The 23,489-nt window shown below is 39.0% G+C and overlaps 1 protein-coding gene across 1 annotated transcript in view; it reads left to right on the forward strand.

Moving 5' to 3' along the window:
- The first annotated feature begins 246 nt into the window (after window positions 1–246).
- The window catches only part of LURAP1L (leucine rich adaptor protein 1 like), a 48,588-nt gene continuing 25,345 nt past the window's right edge, over window positions 247–23,489 (forward strand). The window contains exon 1 of the mRNA XM_001494571.6: window positions 247–1,464. Coding sequence (XP_001494621.1) covers window positions 1,159–1,464 — 306 coding nt within the window. The 5' untranslated portion in view covers window positions 247–1,158. The remainder of the gene's footprint in view (window positions 1,465–23,489) is intronic.

A 23,489-nucleotide genomic window follows, 5' to 3' on the forward strand; every position in this document is an offset into this window, starting at 1 on the left:
TCATATAAATTATTCTGGCTATTTAATTCTTCACTTCTTGCGGTGACACACTGTAACATTTGGTAAGACAATTAATTTTGGTTGTACATTCTCACTGAATTATTGGTGAAATAGTATCGCTCATTTTATTAGTATAAAATTATCAGGAAAGGCTTCTAAAGCTAGATTTCTGCAGACTAGGAAAATGCAGGGATGGGAAATGACACTGCATTTAAAGTCATTCTTCTGCCTCTAATTTTTGTTAAGTGTTTTACAGGTTGTAGCTGCCAAGCAATTTCGCCTGGAAACCTGAAAATCTAATACCCTGTATTAGGTACTCCCCGCTAAAGCAGTACGCTGAACCTGCTACTAGCAGCGGGGTTGCGAAAATTTCTGCTGCTCTTCTTGCCTGTGATATACGGTACAAGGGTTGGCCCTGATTTGGTCCACCTGCCAGCGGAGTTTAAAGTTTCCGAGGCTCGGAAGAACACAATGACTTGGATCAAACAGCCTAAATGGGAAGAAGGGTATTTCTGCTGCATCAAGGAAGCCGTTAAACTGCTGCTAAGCTAACTGTCTCTTTTTTATGCGTCCATGCACACGACTGACCTCTATCACTGACCAGAGATTATTTCTGACAATCCAGGATATTCCGAAAGCTTGGAGACATATGGCTGGAAAATGAAACGACCCTGGAGTGTGGCCACATCATTATTTTGTGTCGCGCGGTACCAGATGGGCAGCCAGTGAACGGTGCAGGGATGTGAATGGACAGTTTTGTAATGTGAAGTTTTCCCCCGTAAGACTAAAACTGACTTGATTTCCCCCTCTTTTCTTTTGGTCTGTAGTACTTGCATTTTCCCCCTCTCTGCAATATCAGTTAACTCAACTTTGCGGTGGGGTGGCTAAAAATGAAGAGGATGAAGCCATCTCTATAATCTTAGGAAGTGTCGGAGGAGCCGCAGCGCCCGGGAAACTGCGGCTGCGACCCGCCGCGTCCTGCGCGGATTTCAGGGTTGATACAACGCAGATGTTTATGGAGCGGACGGTGCGCTGGGTCCGCCGTGGATAGAGACCCGGGCGCCGGGAGGGGTCCGCTCATCTCGCGGCAGCCTTGGAGGCCGCTGCTGCCTCTCATCCTCTGCCTTTTATTAACATTGTCCTCTTTCTTGAAAAGTCATGGAAGACGGCCCGCTGCCAGACCTCAGAGACATCGAGCTAAAGCTGGGGCGCAAAGTACCCGAGAGCCTAGTGCGCTCGCTCCGTGGGGAGGAGCCGGTTCCCCTGGAAAGGGACAGGGACCCCTGCGGGGGGAGCGGCGGCGGCGGTGGCGGCGGCTGCAGTAGCAGCAGCAGCAGCTGCAGCTTCCCTCCCTCCTTGTCGTCCTCCTCTTCGTCCTCCCCAACCTCTGGCTCCCCGCGACGTAGCCACTCCAGCGCCCTGGAGAGGCTGGAAACCAAGCTTCACCTCCTCAGGCAAGAGATGGTGAGTGTGGTGCGCCAGTTGTGGGAGAGGGGGTCCGGGTCGAAAGAGGGGGCGGTGGGAAGTTGGGACTGGGGAAAGAGGGGGGCCGGGGCTGCAGAGCTGAGGGCTGGGCGCGTGGGAAATGCGGGGTGGAGGAGCGCGCAGCGGGCGCGCGTCTGGAGGCAGCCGCAGCGAGGTTTGTTTACCCCGGACTTTGCTCGTCCCGGGTCTGCTGACAGCAGAGCCTGCTTAGCTCTGTGTACTTTCTGATAGCACCCACTGGGTGCTTCGGCCTCCGACCATTTAGCTGCCAGTCCGCAGCCTCCCGGGCACTAGCCTGCGGAGGGTTTGCAGTTCCTGCACCCATCTGGGGCCTGCTGTGCGCCGTTCACACTTTCGGTTCAAGGGTGGCTCCGTCCGTTGCTCTTACTGCAAAAATACTTCCTGGTTTGCCGAGAGGTGGCGCGGCGGGGTCCCTGCAGCGCTCCTTCACTCAGGAGCCCCCTCCTCTTCCACCACTGCCGCCCCCGCCCCTTGGTGCAGCCGCTGGTCCAAGGCCACGGTTGAGCTGGTTTTCCACAGCTGGTTCAGAAAACAATGGCCCACTCGTCCTTGATGGCCTTTTGAATAGCTTGTTTCACTGTTTTGATCCGAGAGAGCAGGTGATCCCCAGGCCCAGGGATTTGCTAATGACCACTTCCTACCCCTCGCCCTCAGTCCTTAATCTGCAATTGTTTTCGGTGCTGTTTGTAAACGTTAGCCTAAGAATAGGACAATGGGGCTAGTACCAGGTCTGAGAATACTTGCTATTCCGGATGTACTCAGACGGAGACACATTTACCTACCATGAGCTCTTGGCAAGTCACTTCGCCTCTGTGGATCTCAGTTTATTTGTACAATGAACTGGTTGGAGGAAATGATTCCTTCCTAAATCCTTTGAAGAAAATGACCACAAAACAACAACATTTTCTACCAGTCTGGAGAGGAGCAAAGTTGCAACAGAGCGTCTCAGTCACCCAGAGGATGGTGAGAAGAATTTTCTGTGTAAACAACCCTGTCTACTGGGGCTTTGCATTAAAAAGAAGTAACCAGAGGTGTTGCCCTAGGTTCTCTCTTTCTGCAGTTGGAACACTCCCGGGGGGAATAAATTCCACAGCAGAAAGTAATCTTGGCAAATATATTTGTGCAAAAAGCCAGTCTCCAGAGATCATGGCCTATGTTTAGGATTTTCACCACACTGTCTACACAAAGGCTGTAGGATTTCTCTCTGAAAACCTCTCTCAAGATCTTTAAAGCTGCTCCACCTAAGGACTTTAGGTTTTATGTCTCAAGTATCCATTTTCTTCCCTCTTGGAATGTTCCAGATGTTGAAAGCGAATATATATATACAGGCACCTATATATGTATAGGTGTTTTTGTGTGCATATATATTCATATACAACATATAATGCAAATGATTTTATTATGATATTCATATTTCACTGTCTAAATACACACACACAGGTTATGCATCCTAGTTATTGGACAAGTATTTATTAAGCATTTACTATACCTGGTAATTAACTGGATGCTGGGAATACAAAATAAAAGTCAAGTAGCCTAGTCAGGGCTATCAGATCTCTTGCACTCATTTGCCACTTATTATTTGTAGGATATCAAGCCAAGTGTGTTGATGAACTCTGTAGCATAAAAATAATCTGGTTATTTTCAACTAAACACAAGTTCTAGACTTGCCTATTTTTCTTAATGAAAATGTCATAGAGTTAATAAAAATCTGTTTCCCCAAACCAGATTTTGCTATGTATAGTAGTTATGGTATATTAATAAATACATTTTTTAAAAGCAAACAGAAAGAGCAACAACAGCAGCGGCAACTGCTAAATTGATCATTCCTTGTATTTTCACTGTGAAGCGTCAGCATCTGTGGACCTAGGAGAACTTATGCCAGAACAGGTGTTTTGGGTTCAACTTTGTAGTCAACGAAAGGTCTCCACTGAGCAAATGATGACATTGGCTCTGGGAGTTTGGAGGGGAGGGACTGAAAACAGGTATATTCCCTTGCCAGTGAGACAGTTTTCCCCCATTTTACATAAGTCTTGTGGGTGCTAAAAACCCCAGCTTCAGCATAATTGCAAAGCAACAGATTTGTTTTTATGTAGACTTGGCAGTTTTGTTATAAACACCAAACAGATGCAGTTCTGCAGTTCTCCCTGTCTCCTCCTCGCATCCCCATACAGAGAAGTTGGGCTATGATGTCTTAGTGGGGATTTTTATGTTCTTTTCCATCCTCTATTAGGAGCAGAGTTAACCTCCTTGCTATTATTCATGATCCCCATGTCATGCTTATTATTTTGAGTTATTCACACATTTTTCTTCTGGATGGTCTGGAATTATCAGGCTTGGGTCCTGCCTTCAGAATTCCCTCCTAAGAAACACCTTAGCCATGCACAAGCCTTTCTAGAGACTTCCAGGAATTGAGCCTCCCTTCTTTTCCTATTAGAATGGATGTGTGTATACATTGACACAATACAGCACAGCCTTGCAGGGAAGTAATCATCTCAATGCTTAAAGTTCTTTACACATACGAGATGTTATCATTGTCTCTCTCATCTCCTTTTATGCTTTTATGAATAATTTCCTTAACTCTTATCTGTAAATGTTACAACCTATGCTCTTAGAGGTCTGAGATGCAGTTGTAAAGGAAGCAAGTTGAAAGAGGTTGAAGAGGGGAGAGAAAGTGTTTCTGTGACCAAACTTCTTAATGTTGAAACCCTTATTGACATAAATAGCATCATACATATAATAACAGGTGTTGGAAGGAAAATATTGGAAAAGAAAATCCGCAGGCATATATTTGGTACAATAGGTCAATTCAAGCTAACCATCAGGATGTTTTGGGGGGAGGGAGCAAATTTTCCCAATGTGTATTTTTATTTTGAATTTAGAGATGAGGAAATTTGACAATACAATAAGCAAATGCAGAGATAGGCATAGGAAATTCATAATGCAATTGGAAAAAGAGGCCAAACCTCTTGGATGAAGTTTGCCCAATACCACTTGCTCACTACTTTTCAGTTCACAGAGTGTTTTAATATCTGTCACATCGTTTGAGCCTAAGGGCATGCTGGGAAAGAGGAAGTCATCCACATTTTACCAATAAGATCATTATGGTTTAGAGGTGGTTGAGAAAGCAGGCCAAGGTCACACAGCTAATTCATGAACAGAATCACAACTTGACCTCATATCATCTGACTCCATGTACTGTGCTTTCCCCCCAATTCCGGTCTGCATCCCAATAATTTCTCTTCAAAATACAGTATAGTTTTTATAAATCTGTGATATTTCGGCACTCCCTAGGGTACTAAGGGACCAACAAAAAGAAGCCCTCAGGATGCACATCAGGGGTTCATTCAGATATGGGTTCATTTAATAATCAGCAAATATTTATTGAGTGCCTACTGTGTACCAGGGCTGCCTTGACAGCTTGGGAACGTAGAACAAAATGCCTACTTTAAAAAGTCAGTCTTCAGAGGTCCTGCCCTGTTTGAGGTTTTCATCCTACTGTCTATGCAAAGACTCCTTCTGCAGAATTTTCTTAAGAATGGGACTTTAAGTATTACTTATCAAATATTATTCAGAGTTTTACTTAATCTCTGTCAATACCTGTGTTCTACCACTTATCGCACTTTTCTTTTACAAGATGTTCAAAGGGTTTCAGTGCTTTCTCAATACGTCCATATCATACCTCTAGTTTGCGAGTGAAACTTATTTTCATCAGTGTACTCTGTAAGAAATTTGAAATGCATAAGATTATAAGGGCAATGACTAAAGAATCGAAACCTGGAATTAGAAGGAGTCTAAAGCACTGCTCCCCCCACCACCCAGGTTTACCTTCCTAGATAATCCCTGTTCAGAAAATCAAAGTATAGTTTGGAATGAAGCTTATACTACCTGTCCATGCCACATTCTGGATTTTAGTCAATTCTGTATTAAGTTGGGATGGTTAATTCAGTGCCATTATGAGAACTAGTTTGAAAATATTGTGACCTGATTTCCATATTTTTGGAAATTATTTGCATAGCAGCTGTGTAATAGTAAGGTATAAACAATCTTGTTAGTTACTTATCTTTTCTTACCATTACAGCATTCAAATACCCCACCCAGTTCCTTAACTCTTGCTTTAATAATGTTGTCTAGGCAATACCCAGGACTAGACGCACACACACAGACATACAGACACATCCATGATGCTAGAAGAACAGAAATCAAAATGTCAAAATTTCTGAGAATGGTAGATTTATACTTGGTTTTTACTAATCCTTAGTCTTACTGATCTTTTTCCTTGTTTTTCTCCCTATGTTAAATGGCTTGCTAATTTTGTAATAAAAAGAAAAATTATCTTATATTCCTTCAAAAAGATAATTTCATTAAATTAACTTCACCATTGCTTGGAACATGCTATAAAGCAGGCTAGGAGATTTCTATCATTTCTCCTATCATTTAGTTATTCTTAACAAAATAGTTTCAATAGTATTTTTACTATTTTACCATTTAGTTATTTTTTGAAGTTGGACCAAAATTTAAGGAAAACCCTTAGGTATATAATTGAGAAGCTATAAAGTAGAAGGCATGTTCTTTGGTGAGTTCACAAGATAACTGAAAAGATAAAATGGGGATATAATTTGGCCAGAGGAAGATTACAAACCAACACGTCAGCAAGGCGCATGATGCCACAGCAGAGCTCAGACAGTGCTGAGACCAACAGATAAGGCTGAGGAGATTTCTCACAGCAAATGTGCCTCATACCAGGAATTAAAAGTGCTGATAGCTATGCTAATTAAGGGCTTAATATTAGGGATAAAGACATCAAGGAGATGAGAAAATCTGATTCCTAACAGTGGCTTCTTCTGTCATTTTGCACATGGAATGTTATTATACTTATTTAATCTAATAAATGAATCTTGTCGAAACATGTTTCCTTACACAGTGGCTCAAAATTGACAACAGTGCAGACAAAGGTAGTAATGTTAACTCGCTAGAAATACATAGAATTTAGAGGATTTATACATAACTTGAAAACAGTGACATTTCTAAAAACTGATGAGCCCCGCCCTGTCCCTAGGAATGTATGTTGAATGATTGGTGCACACATGAGGAATATAATCTGACAAAAAAGAATTATCTTCCATTCCATTCAAGTTTCACAACCATACTGCCGTGATCTTGAGGGACCAGAAATTTTATGAAAATTTTTGAACTGATTATGTTCACTTCTGTGACAGCATAAAAACATATATTTTACTTTCCATTTTATAGTGATGAGTCACAATTAAAAGACTTTTTCGCACATTAAGACTTCAGTTTTTTAAGATACTACTTCTGAAACTGGAATTCATAGCTGGAGTCTCTAGGGTCGCTGAGAATTTGTTCCTTTTTTTGGTTTTTCTTTGAAGGGCGTTCCTTGTTGGTTTTCTTTAAAGCTTGTCCATTCACTGCCCAAGGGGTAGACCTCTGGTTTGGTGGGCCCTTCGTGGGTTTGGAATCAGATAAGCTGGGATTCCAGTCAAATCTAAAGCAAGTCAGTGCACAAACCAACAGGCCTCACAGGCTGCCAAGGCCCTACACCCTAATCCTGCAGGGACTTTCAGCTCATCGTCCCTCGAGCGAGGGCCTGTTTAGCTCTCAGTGGCCCTCATTCTAGTCTTGGCTCTTGCACTCACTGGTATGTGGCATTGAGAAAGTCATATAACCACTCTAGGACTCAGCTTTCTTGTTAACAAAGGGATAAATCATCTCTATTAAGACATTGTAAGAATTCAGTGAAATAATATAAAAAAATCAATGATTACATAGACATTCAAAAACAGTAAGGATGATGACAGTAATAGGTATTATGTCAATTACATGCCTGTTCTGTCAATGTTACACAAGTAGACTTGGGTGGGCAGTGTGGCTTTGGGACTGATGAAAGTATAAGCTCCTCCTCCACGAGACTATCATAGCACCTCCCATGTCATCAGCTCTTCCATAGAGACCATGCTTCTACACAAAAGCAAAAAAGAAATATGCATAGCCTTTCCCCAGCTTCAGTGCGAGCAGAGTACAGTAGCATAGATTAAGGAATTGTACATGGGGCCGGTCTGGTGGCGCAGTGGTTAAGTGTGCACGTCCGCTTCAGCGGCCTGGGCTTCGCCAGTTCGGATCCCGGGTGCGGACATGGCACCACTTGGCATGCCATGCTGTGGTAGGCGTCCCGCATATAAAGTAGAGGAAGATGGGCATGGATGTTAGCTCAGGGCCAGTCTTGCTCAGTAAAATGAGGAGGATTGGCAGCAGTTAGCTCAGGGCTAATCTTCCTCAAAAAAAAAAAGAAAAAAAGAATTGTACAACCTAATTTCCGGTAGCCTAGGAAGTCTAAGGAACAGAGACTGGTATATATTTACTTATAGTGAGAGCTTTCTATGTGCAAGGCACTGTATTAAACATTTTATATGTATTATCCCACTGAAACCTTACAATAATCTTAACTAAACATAATTTTCACAACTCTCTTATAGATAAAGCATTGAGGTTTATTGTTAATGCTCAAGACTACCGAGATAGTAAGGGGATGAGCTAGGCTGAGGTCACAATCTGAACTTTAAACCATGACTATGCTATTGCATGTCATGTTTTAGAGTACCTCAATGCTCATGTTGACACCCAGGATTAAATGGATATATCTGCTCTTCTTCCAAATTTCAAAACATTAAACATCTTAAACCGTATGCTTATTTACCATAAGCCCTCCTAGGAGGAACAAGAATTAAAGACAGTCTCTGTCTTAGGAAGACTCAAGATTTGGATGAACATATTCAAAAATCGCCTGGTGTCCAGCAATTATACCCTTTCTTTTTTTTTCCACTATCACCAAGATCTTCACAAATACTTCTTCCTGCACCACAAAAGCTGCTAGTGAAGAATTCCCTGCCCTGACCGGTTCCGGGCTCAGAGCTCAGTGGTGGAGCTCAATTATGTTCACGACTTAGAGTTTTAGTAGCTTACCCTTGGTAGCATTTTAGTTCCTTGAGAGATTCTGTTCAGGATAAAGCTTGGACCTTAGATAACTCACTTGAAGGAACTAGAAACTGAGAATCCTGACACCTGCCATGACTTCTTAAATGTATGTTTGCAACACATTGATCCAAATTGTGCTCTATGTAAACTATATTTATAGAATTCACAAGGAAAAAAGAAGGTTATGTTTTCAAACATACATTTCAAAAGTCTCAGTCTTAGACTTCAAAATGAAACCTAAGTAATTCATCTATTTAAAAAGGGGCTACATATTATACTGGGTCTTTATATATGGCTATTATTATGTTCATTTTACAGATAAGGCAACTAGGGCTTACAAGGGTTAAGGAATTTGACTAAGTCACTGTCAGTGGTTTCCCAGCCATTCATTCAAACAAGAACCGCTGTGAGCTGGCTATGTGCTGGATCCAAATCACTCCCCAACCATGCTTTTTCTAAGCACCATGAAGTGTGCCCATTTGTTATTAATGAACATTTTTATAGTAATATCATCACACGTCTACCGATGGCTCTTTTGGTATTCCTTTAAAAATATTGTTCCATTTTAAAAATTAAATGTATGCTTTCTCATCATAAAACTTCCAGAAACACAGACATATTGCAAAAAGAAAAACGAAAGTTCCCTCATCACCTACCCCTGATACTACACCTCCCCCATATTACTCTAGACCCCAAAGGAAACCGCTGCTGACAGTTTGGTGTGAATCCCCTCAGGTCTTTTTCTGTGTCTTTGCCTGCATATATATGCACATATATCCTACATAATTTTGGTGTGTTTGGATTTCATTTTCCTTATTTTATGTAGCAATATTTTACCGTGTTACCTGAGATTTACTGGATGATGACAACAAGCCAGTTAGTCCTGCAAACCATTCCCATGGATTATGTCATTTCATTCTCATGCTTCACCCACTTATGAGGTAGGCACTGTGGGGTGTTAGGTACTGTAGACAGATTCCTGATAGAGCTCTAGAAATGTTTATCTAGTCCATTTTATCTTATTCTGTCACTTCTCTTACATGAAACTCAACTAGTCACTAATTAAAAAGCAGAGGTAATTACTTTGCTTTTTTGATGTGATTATCCAAATATTTAATAGTTCTTTTTTTTTTCCTGCTGTTTCTCCCCAAATCCTCCAAGTACACAATTGTATATCTTAGTTATGGGTCCTTCCAGCTGTGGCATGTGGGACTCCGCCTCAGCATGGCCTGATGAGCAGTGCCCTGTCCTCGCCTAGGATCCGAACAAGCGAAGCCCTGGGCTGCCAAAGCAGAGAGTGCGAACTTAACCACTTGGCCACAGGGCTGGCCCCTAATAGTTCTTTTAGAAAGTAAATTCCATCCATAGAAATATGAACTAATCAGAACACCTCATTCTTCAATTGAAGAAATAACTAAGTCTTCAAATTGGAATGTAATTCTCAATGACTGACCATTTTAACCTAACCTTCTTGTTGAGTTTTCTTCTGGTAATAATAATATTAATAAAACCTCTCAAACTTGGACCAAAAGGCTAACACGACACAAGGTGATCCATGCCACATGGAGAAGGCAGAATGGCCACCCAAGACTTGTGCGCCTTCAGTCCTCATGGCGCAAAAACATCTTAGGTTTGTTCAGACTTTGGAACACATTTGACTCTTCAATTGCAGAAATAATTAGTATCCTTCAAATTGGGTCTTACAAGAAAGGGATGTGTAAAAGTAGATCTATAATATATTACTGAGGGATAAGCGCTGTCTCTGAAGGTCCACGTCACGTGGAGAGCTGGAAAACTGGTGAAGCAAGGGATTAGGGGGAGAGCGAGGCAGGAATTTGATGGTGTCCTGGCATTGTTGGACCCAGGGCTTCATTTGGCCGCTTCACGGCAGCCATTTCCCTTAACTGTCTTGGTTGGGTCAGCCGGCCTCCACTGCAGTTCAGCCTATATTCTGACACATTTTATTCTTGACAGTGTTAATCCCATAAATCAGAAGTTGGTCATATTGAATGATCTCTGATGTCTTATAATTGATTTCAGATTTTTAGAGGCTAACCATTTCCCTGATTTCTAAGTTCTAGGGGTACATCACATTCACCTGCATGCCCCCCTCTACTATCAGCATCAGGTTGCTTTTGTAAAATAATTTTTAAAAAACATTTGCTGGATAATCTGTCTTATTTTTATGTAAACTAAAAATGATCAGGATTATCTATTTGTAATTAAAATTGTGAAATGTTCTTTTTCTCTCTGTATTTTAAATTAGGATATCTGAAGTGAGCCAGATTTAAATCTTTAACTTTTCATATATTTATTGAGCAGAATAAAATTGGTGATATATTAATAGCCACCTCAATGAACTCATAAAAAAGGTTTTAACACCACCGTCCAAAACAGTGAGATAGGTCTGTTATAACTCAGTGATTGCTAGCCCAGGCTATTATCTAACAGTTTCCCTGATTTTTTTTTTTTAATTTTTCAAAAGAAGTTTAACTAAACTTGTCTACACTGATATGTTGTTTTAGTGCCAACCAAAGGTTGAGACCAAAATTGAGATGGAAAGCCCCTCCTCATGGCCATAAGTCCAACTTTCAAAGCTACTCAATTCACAGGACTGCTTGTAGTTCCTTTACTGAGAATTTAAACATACATAGTTACTGTTGGCTTTTTATTAGTGTGAAGCGTACTTTGTTTCCAAGTTTTCTCTTAATTTCATAACATTTTACAAGCATTATTATTAAAATGATACATGCTGTTACTAAAACATGCAAACAGTATAAAAGGATCTAAAGTGGAAAATGAAAGTTCCCCACTTCCCTTTTCCCAATTTCCACTCCCTAGAGATAACTGCTATGAATATTTTATGTATCCTCCTAGAAATTTTCTGAATATTTGCAAGCACGCCTTTAGTTTCTTATATAATTTTAGCTATAATTATAGACATGTATTTGTGAAAGTATTTGTGGATGTATATAGGTGTGTATAATTTTAAAGTTGAAACTCTTAGGAACTCATGTTGCAGCTATTTTTCTAGCTTCAGCAAATTATATATTGCTTTCAAAGCACAACTTACAGTGCTGCCACTTTGGATGGATTATTGGCAAAGGACAGCGGTCAGAGAGAGCCTTTCTATTTGTATAAAAAATATTGCAGGGGCTGGCCCGGTGGCCGAATGGTTAAGTTCGCGCACTCTGCTGCAGGCGGCCCAGTGTTTCCTTGGTTCGAATCCTGGGTGCGGACATGGCACTGCTCATCAAACCACGCTGAGGCAGTGTCCCACATACCACAACTAGAAGGACCCACAACGAAGAACATACAACTATGTCCCCGGGGGGCTTTGGGGAGAAAAAGGAAAAAAAAAATCTTTAAAAAAAAAATACATTGCAGTTGATGAGGCAAAAACAGACTCAATAATCTCTAGAAGTGGAAAAGAGAACCAGAGAACCCTAGGGTGGGGAGAAACTTCAGAGGTCATCTAGACCAATTTCCCACTGGCATCCTCATCAATTGGCCAGCTATCTTTTGCTTGAACTTCTTGAGTGATGGGGACTTCACTGGCTCCCAAGCCAGACCTTTCCTTTTCAGACACCTCTATTCATAATATTGGTTAACTGGCAATTCCAGTGGTTCATCAAAAGACAAACTATAATCATTCACCCTGGGGGAAAGAAAATGCTCCAGCATGTGTGCCTACAAGCTATGGATTTATAACTGAAGATGGAAGTTATATCAGGTATAAAATACAATGAAAGCTCAATGAGTTTCTCCTAGTTTATATGTATATGACTAAAATAAAAGACTTTCTTGCTTTTTGTGCAAAATGGGAAAAGCATGGCAATGCCGTGTATTGGCAAGGATGGAGAAGTGGGCCCTTTCCTGTACTGTTGCTCGAAGTGCATGTTCAAGGCATCTTCAGAGGTAAACTTGACACTGTATTAAAAAAGATACTCCTTGATATAGCAATTCTGGTGCCAGTAATACTTAGGATAAACATAGAAATTTATCCTAAGGAAATAATAATGAATTTGTACAAAAATATAGTTTAAGTGTGTACCTTTGGTATTATATATGATTGCAAAAAATTAGAATAATCTAAATGACTAATAATGTAGGTTATGTGCATATGATAGAAATTTGTGCAGCTATTAAAATTATGTTGTAAAATTACTTATGGAAGAGAGAACATGGTGATGGATATTTACATGCTTAGAACAAAAGGCTGGAATAAAATACTATATAATGTTAACAGTGGTATCATTGGATGGTGGGGTTATGGGGACTCTTTTTGTTTTTCTGTTGAGATCTTTTGTTTTATCCAGTTTCTCTGCACTGAGTACATATTGTATTTTGATAAGAAAAAAATACATAGATATTTAAAAAAATAAAAGTAAAAGAATATGGGCTGTAGAATAAGGTAGAGCTGAATTCAAGGAATCATGGTCCTGCCTTTTACCAGCTGTGTGTCTGTAAGCACATAATAGTTTAACATGTGTAAAGTAGCCGGGATTCTGCCTGTTAAATAATAAGCACTCATTAAGCATCTTTTTTATTTTTTTGTCCTTCCCATTTGATGAATGGCCTAACTCTTTCATCCTTATAGGAAAAGATGAGACTGGATTTTTTTCCTCCTGTTTATCTTTCTCTTTCTTTCTTCTATTCTATTTCGGAGTTGCTAAATTTGGCATTGCGCATCCCTGCACAGAAGCAACTCCTGGCATGATTAGTGCCCAAGTAAGAACTGGCCACTTCAACTCTGGAATGTCCTCTCTGTAGAAAAAAGTGAATTAAAGGCCAACTGGCCCCTCAGGATTTTAGTCGTAGTGGCTGATGCTAATTATGAACAAGTTCACCACAAAAAGGGAATGGAGCTGACAACTCCTCTCAGAAATATTTACGAAGCATTCCACAGTCTCTTTACATGAGCCTTATGCTTCTTGACAGAAACTGAGTGAGTAGAAAATATTAGGATTCGGATAGATGTTCATATAGGTTTTTAGAGAGAAAGTCACTGCTCAGAATGCAGAAAAGGATAAAAAATAACTGACTCAGACAAAGCCCTTTTTAGGATTTCATGGGCAAGGATCAGAAACCATCCTCTAGTCTTCTACCATTTTAAAAGGTGATGATAAAATTGTATTGCAAAGAAATAATACGCAAGGAGCCACCAAGTATAACTTCATTTAAACACTTAGATCAGTGATTTTAGTTACACTATAACTTAACAATTTAATGGTGGATTAAATATTATTCATTGATAAAAATCTTTCTGTAATCGAAGCACATTATTATTTAAAATATATATATATATTTTTTTTTTTGGAGGAAGACTAGCCCTGAGCTAACATCTGCCAATCTTCCTCTTTTTGCTGAGGAAGGCTGGCCCTGAGCTAACATCCGTGCCCATCTTCCTCCACTTTATATGTGGGATGCCTGCCACAGCATAGCTTGCCAAGCGGTGCCATGTCCGCACCTGGGATCCAAACTGGCGAACCCCAGGCCACTGAAGCGGAACGTGCAAACTTAACCGCTGGGCCACCAGGCCGGCCCCTATATTTAAAATATACTTATAAGTCTCTGAGGCTAAAGATTTCCGCAGGGTGAAAGTCTGAGAAAATTCTATGTACATAACTTTATTTGTCACTTTCCTATTGTGCCAAATTTTAGGCTATTTCAACTCAGTTAATAATGTTGCTCACTGTTGTTTTCTCCCTCAAAGTAAACACCTTGAGGATAGGGGCTAGCACTAAGTAATGCTTGTATTCCCCTAATGCCCCACCAGTTATTTAGGGACTCAGCCACTGTTTACTGTGTAAATTAACGTACATCTTAGTCCTGCTTCTAACTTTTATGTTTGGAGTATATTAGCAACATTCTCTTTTTGGACTGGAATATAGAGCCCCAGTCCCCCCTTTGCCTCCCACAAGCTGATCACCTGGAATTCAGGTTCTTAGTTAAAGAAAGAGTAGAACACCTTTGTAATATCTGTTACTGTGACACTTGACTTAAAAAAAAAAAAGAAAGAAAAAAGGGAACTTTTCTGCCTGCTTTGAAGTCATAAAGCAGGATTTCTTCTTGGTGGCAGGACCCACTCTGTCCTCAGATATTGTCAGCCTTGGGAACCACTGTTCTCAGGGGTACTGGCAGAACATAGAAACGAAAGAGTTGCTTTTCTTCTCTGATAGTGTACAAAGAAAATGCACATTTTAGTTTTTGCCATCCCTCTTTCTACTCTGGAATGAGGTTTTGAAATTTTAGAGTGAAAAGAAAGAATTTAGAAGGAAAAAAAGACATTTTTTATAGGGTTTTTTTTTTTTTTTTTGAGGAAGATTAGCCCTGAGCTAATATCTGCCGTCAATCCTCCTCTTTTTGCTGAGGAAAATTGGCCATGAGCTAACATTGTGCCCATCTTCCTCTATTTTATATGTGGGACACCTGCCACAGCATGGCTTGACAAGTGGGGTGTAGGTCCACGCCCAGGATCCAAACTGGTGGACCCCGGGCAGCCGAAGCAGAATGTGAGAATGTAACTGCTGTGCCACTGGGACAGCCCCTATTTATAGTATTTTTATAGCATACATATGATAAATCGTCCAGTGAATGTGGTTTTGGTTGAAAATAAATAATCATTTCTTTTGGCAGCCTAATTTAGTACTTAGGTAGTGTTAATGGTAGGGCATTAATTCTCTGACTATCCTTGGCACGGCCCCTAGTATAGACTTGGGGACTTATGAGTACAATGTGAGTTGGGCACAAGCCCAGATGAGTAAGTTGGATGGACAGAATGAGAAAAGCTAGATTTCTTGAGTATTCATTATAAGATATTAGAATTGGAAGGAGTTTCAAGGAATCAACCCATTTTTCTGTTTTTAATTTGGAACTAGATTCAAAAGATGAAAAATGCTACCAAATATTCTACTATTGCTACTAAACAAGCAACTGCACGTGTTTCCTTTTGGATTTTTTTGTCCCTACATGAACTTTTAAAAATACTTTCCTGGACTGGCCCAGTGGTGTAATAGTTAAGTTCGCATGTTCTGCTTCGGCGGCCTGGGGTTCACAGGTTTGGATCTTGGGCGTGGACCTACACACCGCTTGTCAAGCCATGCTGTGGTGGCATCCCACATACAAAATGGAGGAGGAGTGGCACAAATGTTAGCTCAGGAAAATCTTCCTCAAGCAAAAACAAGAAGATTGGCAATGGCTATTAGCTCAGGGCCAATCTTCCTCATCAAAAACAAACAAACAATAAAACCCCTTTCCCAAAGGTGTTAGTTTTACTACCTTCCAAGAAGCTACACTACATGGGCTTTTGCTGTTTTTAATCTCCATCTTTATTTGTATCATCCATAAGAGGAGTTCCACATATGTTGCAAAATTTTAAAAAACCTTTATTTTGGGGGCCAGCCCAGTGGTGTGATGCTTGGGTTTGCACACTGCACTTTGGCAGCCTGGGGTTTGCAAGTTTGGATCCCAGGCACGGACCTGCACACTGCTCATCAAGCCATGCAGTGGTGGCATCCCACATGCAAAATGAACGCAGATTGGCACAGATGTTAGGTCAGGGACAATCTCCCTCAGGCAAAAAGAGGGAGATTGGCAACAGATGTTAGCTCAGGTCCAATCCTCCTCACACGCACCAAAAAACAAAACAAAAAACCCTTCATTTTAAAATAATTTTAGACTTTACATAAAACTACAAAAATAGTGCGAAAAATCACTATATATCTCTCATCCAGATTCTCCTACACGTTAACATTTTACATTTACCTTCTCATTCTCTCTGCCTCCCCCACCCCTCTTTTGCTCTGTCTCTCTTTCTCTACACACACACATTTACTTATCCTTAAACCTTCTTCAAGTTAAAAGTTGCAGACATGGTATTACTTTATCTCTAAATAATGAGCATTTCTCAAAATCAAGAACAGTTATTGGGCATAAATGTTGTCCTTCCTTCCTCCCATCTACACTGCAGTCATAATTAATGACTTACATCACTTTTTCCTGCCGAGTTCAGACCTGCCCTAGGAATATCTTTCAACAGAGCACTACAAGTGGCCACCTTACCTCCATCAGAAACCTACCCGAGGCCGGCATTCCCACAGATAATACCAGTGGGTCCATGTGAAGCAGAGTAAAGGCAATAAGAACACGCCCTCAATTTCTCCCCTTCTGTGGACTTAGTGCCAGAAATTCTATACTCCCCAAATCATCTTTTCAGCCAGAGCTTGTGATCCGTATATGAAATAGTAACTGGAAGATTTTGGACCATAGGTAGTATTCAGTAAAGATATTTTGAATGTGGGATACACTAACGACACCATCGCCTTCTACTATTTAAACTGTATGGGAGCAAGGATTCTGAGAGCCAGTTTTGTTGAGTGAGGAAAAAGAGAGAAAGGACACAGGAAAAGGAAAGAATCTTGTAGAATCTTTGTCTAAGAAAAGATTTCTCCTGTAAGTGCTTATTTCACACTGTATAACATAGTTTACAAAGCATTTGCACATATGCTGTTTTCTTTCCTCAGTCCTGGGGTTATGAGGTTACGATGATTAGACAATGAATATAACATTTGCAGCATATGTTTCAATACACTGCAGCATGCACTTTCTAGAATATAGTATTTGTTTAATAAAAGTGACTATTAATACTAGCCTTCTGCCTGATATTATACTTGCTTGGCCAAGGAAGTAACAAATCAAGCTATACCGTGACTATCACCATGTGCGATATTAAATTTAGTTTTTGGGGTTTATATTATTTAAAGTAATTAAATAATTGAAGTTCACTCTTGAAAAATAGCCACTTGTCTTTCTTCTAATCTGGCTATGTTCAGTTTGCCAGGAACTATGGCTCTGACAACCCTGATGAAATGAAATAGAATTTTAACTTTTATAATCTGCTTAACTTTGACTTTATTTCTTTATTTTTAAAATTTGTTTTTGTGTTTGTTTTGTGATGAATACTTATTCCAACTATTCCTTATTTGGAAGTTTTTAAAAATTAGTTTGGAAATGCCAGAATAAATACATGAAAAGAAAATCAGGATAATGAAGAGATTTATGGTCTCCATATGTGTGTTTTTGTCAGTGGGGAAAATGAACTAGAATATGACAAAGATTATTTTCATAGACATTGGACTCTGAGGGTGAACCCAGATTACATGTTTTTTTAATAGGGACCAAACTTATTTAAGGACTTAGAAATGGATCTTGAAATGTTCCCCACTCTGTCCACCACTCTGTCTCTCCCTCTGACCACCATCCTTAGTAGCCTGGAAAACTATCAAAATACCACCGTGTCTGCCAACATTTGTGCTGCCTCAAGGTAATCTGGTACCATAGGGAAATGAAATCTAGGTTCTCCACACCAGTATGCTTAATGTAAAATGGAACTGTTTCTTAGGTAACCATATTGGTATGATTTCTATGGGTTATCATTTAATCAAGTTGATTTTTATCAACAAAGATATTTGTTGTCCATGACCTTGATCTGTACTGGAGTAGAGTTAGACTGATGAGCATTCTGTATGTCCTGCTAAACATTATTTGGACTTGCTTGGTTACTCAATGGCAGTAATTTTTAATTGCCCACCTTTCCAACCACATTACAATTTGCATTTATAAGTGGGATTAAGAGACTGATTTCATAGAAGATGGGAAACTTATTCAGCGAAGCAATTGACTACCTCCATTCTGTTGAAGTTGAAATCTTAAATGGATTCATATATGATAAGATCAGAAATTTTGAGATCTTAATGGTTGTCACGTATTATGTTGATGTATACTATCACTTTAAGGTTAAAAAGACACAGTGAAAAAGCTTCTTCAAACAATATTCCTTCCAGTCATGATACAAAGAATCTTTTTAGTGAACCATAACTTTACTTAGCAACAGACATGGAAAATCAACATGCTGTGAAGAACAGTGCCGGCACAAATGGAACTGCCCATTTTGATTTAATTAATAAACAAAATGAGTTCAGAATATGGCCATTAGCAATCGATGAATAAATAAGGCTGAACTCTCAACTGGATGCTACTTTGTGTTTTGGATACTTTTAAATAATCATAGCACAACCATCTTGCCCTGTCGGCATTAACAAGCAAGTGGGTTGAAATGATTATTGTTAGAGCCTGTAATACTGTCAAAGCCACTAATCATTCATTAAGTATCCTAGGAGCACTATCAAATGCTCACATTGCTGAGCTGGAAATGGAGATGTGGAGACTGAGTGATTTACAGTAGATTAAGACAAGGCCAGACTTCCCACTTTCCAAACTGGTTGTTCAAAGTGCCATGGAGCGGCCAATATAAACAGAGGAAATGCGTTTCCATTTACACTTTAATTCCAAAAGTCCAGACATCATTACTGGGAATGCTCAGTAATTTCAAAACGTTAGCTGTTGTTTTATTTTTGTTTGCTTTCAGTCTTAAGATAAATTGATTCTCTTTGGATTTCACTCAAAATTCTTTAAAAAGAAATGCACTTTTACTTTTTTATTTTTTCACATCGAGTTGATTTCGTGTCAATAGGATCAGATAACTTGAGGAAACTTATCCTCTACATGAAAATAGCCCAGTGCCCTTTGTAAGCAGAATTTCGTGCTCCTCAAGTGCCCTAACTCCTCTGAGAACAAATAAATTAAGTACATACTAAGAACTTCAGGTTGATTCACACACTTAGAAATGAGTCTAACAAGAATCTATTTGCCATCTCTTGATCTTACACATGAAATCAATTTTGTCCCAGCCACAAATTTTGGTTGTTCCAGTTAAACACTGATGATGCATATCTGTAGTAAGTATACATATTTCCAATTCCTTACTATTTCTTAGGCCTTAGAGACAGATGGAAACTCTCAGTGGCACACTATTTAACTACGAAAATATTCACCCTGGACATTGTTCCCCATCTCTGTTTCTAAAAATGTTTCCATAATAGGAATCAAGTAAATACAACACATATTTTTAAGCATCTACTATATCGCACTCCTGTATAAGCCCCAGAAGAAATACAAATGAAGTTGAAGACCTGGATTTCATGTCACTTGCAAATCAATCAAATAGGTGAGGCATGTGGCAACTGCTAAAACAATGGCAATATTTAATCTCCACGGTATTGAAAATTCCAGTCTAATCCCAAAGGTCCATGATCTGTAATAAAATGTAATTGTTTTTCAATCTCTTGTGTTGTTGTCTTTGCTGAGGAAGATTCACCCTGAGCTAACATCTGTGCCAATCTTTCTCTGTTTTGTGTGTGGGTCCCCAGCACAGCATGGCTGCTGCTGAGTGGTGTAGGTCCACACTGGGAACTGAACCTGGGCCACCAAAGCTGCCCCCAAAAATGTAATTTTTATAAGAAACAAATTATATCATAGCCATTTAATACTTTGCCTAGGAACTGATCATTTACATCTTAATGTACAACTCCAGCCCTACCTCCGTTCCTCAGATATGCTGTCTGTACTCTTGTCTCTTGACATTTGTACATGCTGTTCTTTTTGCCTGGATCTTTCTTCCTCTCACCCTAATTCCTCACACCTCATCCAGTTAATTCTGGCTTCTTATGCTTCAAGTCTTACCACTGATAACATTGCATTTTGCTTTTATTTTCTGTTTTTTACTTTTTTATGTCCCTCATTAGACTGTAAGTTCTCTCACTGCTAGAACCATAACCAATTATTTCATCTCTACAACTTAAACAGAGAGTAAGAGCTCAGTATTGGAGGAATAAATTAATAAAGCTATCTATAAAGGGAACTTGAAAGAGCGGAGGGTAACGTAGGTAGAGGTAATAGTTGAGCAAATTTGGGGGAAGTGTAAGCAGTGATTGCCTAGGAAATTATAATGAGAATGATTGAGATAGATGGGAAGGTTATGTTGAAATTAGTGAAAATAAGATTGAAAAGGTAAAATAATCCCAATTGATAGACAATACTAAGCTAAGAAGTTTCAATATGATTTGATAGGCATTAAGGACCAATTGTAGTTATTTTAGAGATGTTACATAATGAAACCTGTGTCATATATATATCTTTTTTTTCCTGCTTTATCTCCCCAAGTCCCCTTGGCACATAGTTGGATATCTTAGTTGTGGGTCCTTCTAGTTGTGGCATGTGGGATGCCTTCTCAACATGGCCTGACGAGGGGTGCTGTGTCCGCACCCAGGATCCAAACCGGTGAAACCCTGGGCTGCTGCAGCAGAGCACATGAATTTAACCACTCGGCCACAGGGCCGGCCCCTGTGTTATATTTTTTAATACTTTATTTTTTTCTTACAATTCTCTTCTTGAGGACTAAACATGTGTTTTATATTATGGGATCCTTAAAGTATGTTGTACTTTTGAAACACTCATAAACAAGAAACTACACTGTTGATTACTGAGGAATGAAAGTATGCAATAAAATAAAAACTGACAACAATATTTTTGGAACAAGGAAAGAGACGATTATACTTGTACAAGATATAAATATTTCAAAAATGTTTGTTTTCTTCCTATCAGATAAAATTCCATAATTACAAATTTTATGACTACACAATATGCCCTCAATAAATTTCACTTGCCTTTATTAGTATGTTAACGTTTTCTAAACAAAAAAGTTAAGTATGTTTTGATCATCCAAATGACATTTATCCATGAATAGCTATTTATATAATTCTCTGTATTTATGATTGTTTGATTTATTTTGTAATTAATTTTTCTGATTAAAATGTAATATGCATTCCTGATACATAATTTTTAAAGTACATAAAATATCAGGAAGGGAGAGAGGGCCCAAAAAACCATGATTACATTACTCTGAGTCTGTTGTTATAACATTTTTGTCTTATTTTATTCAAATATTTTTCTTCTGTAATTTTCCCTTTGCATTGTTGAAGTTATACCTTATATCTTCTTGTAGAGCTTATTTTTTTGCTTGACCTTGAACTGTAAACCTTTTCCTCTATAATTTTCCTAAATCTAATTTGTATTGCCTGAAAAATATTCCACTGGATGTGCATTTCCCTAATATTAGATAGTTAACTTGTTTCTTATTTTTGTTATGATGATGTCACATTTCAGGTTATTTCCTGAATAGTTCCAGGGCAGGGAGAATAAATGCCCTTCTTTTTGCAACATGCTTTTCCAACTCTTGATTTCTTTTTCTTTTGTCAGACTAAATATCAAGCAGTTTGTTTTTGTAAAGGGGTGCATAAATGCTGTGTTTTCTGAGCTCTTGCATAGGGCAAAGGAAGCAGGTCAGCACATGGGCTTCAGAGCCAGATAGATCTAGGTCTGAATGCTGGCTCCATCACTTTCTAGTTGTGTGATATTGGCAAGTTACAGATCCTCTCTGAGTTGTAATTTGAAGATAATAATAATTCCTACCAGTTAGAGATTTTATGAAGACTAGGCAAAATATATATATAATACTTAGCATAGCGCCTGAAACTAGTAGCTAGACTTAAAGTCTAGCTATTATTGTTTATGCTATTATTATTGTTGTTGAAATTCTTTGCTGTCACTATGGAAGTTAACTTGGGTTAGTTAAAAATTTCTGTGTGAGATTACAAAAACAGTAAGAAAAGAATCATAACAGCAAATACATTATCAAGAACGAAAACTTCCACTCCCTTTAAAAAGGATTGCTTTAGGACGCCTCCTGTTTCTGCCGTCAACCATCAGAGGGCTTTACTTATGGGAACTATGCTTATTTCCCAGAATTCAGTACACCACCCCCAGTTGCTCCTTGCCCTACTTCTGAGCAGTGAATTCTGATCCTTGCAAAACCAGCCTAGAAAGATGCTATTGCTGTTACTGAAAGTCGTGATGGGAATCCACCTTTGATTAACTGATAAAAGCAAAAATTACAGAGTTTTAGGAGGGACCAATGCTGAGTTTTCATTGATTGCATGAATTACATCTCTGAATAGGAGATAGATAGTGGGGAAGAAAAATAGGCTTTATTTTTAGAGAAGCCTAGGTACAACACAGATTATATTTTTTAAGCTGCATCCCGCAGGATTTTAATCAGTAGAAAAGAATCTCAAATTCTAGTGATAATTTAATTGAAAGTTCGAGCTTTTATTGTGGTAACTTTGTCTTTTTTCTGTATTATAATTTAGGATAAGCTTTTAAGTTTTGTTTTAACTTCAGAAAATTCTTTAAGGATTTTGAGTAGGAATTATATTTTCTTTAATAGAGAGATATCAAATCAACCCAAATAGAGCCTTTATTTAGAAAATTCACACACAAAGGAAAACGTTTGATTTGGCATCATCTTTGCTAATTATATGGCAAAATCTTATCTAAAATCCAGCTATTATTTAGTGTCACATGTGTGAATATAAACACTTTGGTTTCTTTTTTATCACCTGAGTTTATGAATTGTATTTATGGAACCAACTCCAAATGGATAATGGAATATTCCTTAAAAATGAACAGTAAATTCAGGTGCCAGTTCATTGGGCAAGCATCCCATGTTAGGGTATCTCTGTAGTGTTTTATGGGTATTGAGTCAAAGCTTTATCATAAGCATCATTCTTGTCTCTAATTTATTTTCAAAAAGCATGTGTAATTATAATATAAGATGGTAAATGCTTCATAGATGAAATTTTCAGTGTAATGTTAGGATAAGGCATCATCTGAGCAAAAATAGTAAAACTTGGTATTATGATGAAGCTGGGTGTCTGGACATGTCCTGATGAATTCATCATGTGCCATCTGCTCCAAGAATTCTTGCCACCAGCAGCCATGCTTTGCCAGTGGGCATTGTAGGTTCCTACCTATATTTGCTTGACTCTATTATGGATTTTTCTACATGGTTATGGACAGAACCATGACACGAAACATACTAGCAAACTACAAGTCCTATATTTTAATAGGACACTTAAAAACTATCAAAAAACTAGGACCCAATCAAGTCTGCATTGTCTTGATTGTTTCCTTTTCCATCCTTTTCACCTTATGTGAGAAGAATTGAGAAAAGTGAGCCATCCTATTCCCAG

Source organism: Equus caballus, chromosome 23 (genome assembly GCF_041296265.1).
Source record: "Equus caballus isolate H_3958 breed thoroughbred chromosome 23, TB-T2T, whole genome shotgun sequence".
NCBI lineage: Eukaryota > Metazoa > Chordata > Mammalia > Perissodactyla > Equidae > Equus > Equus caballus.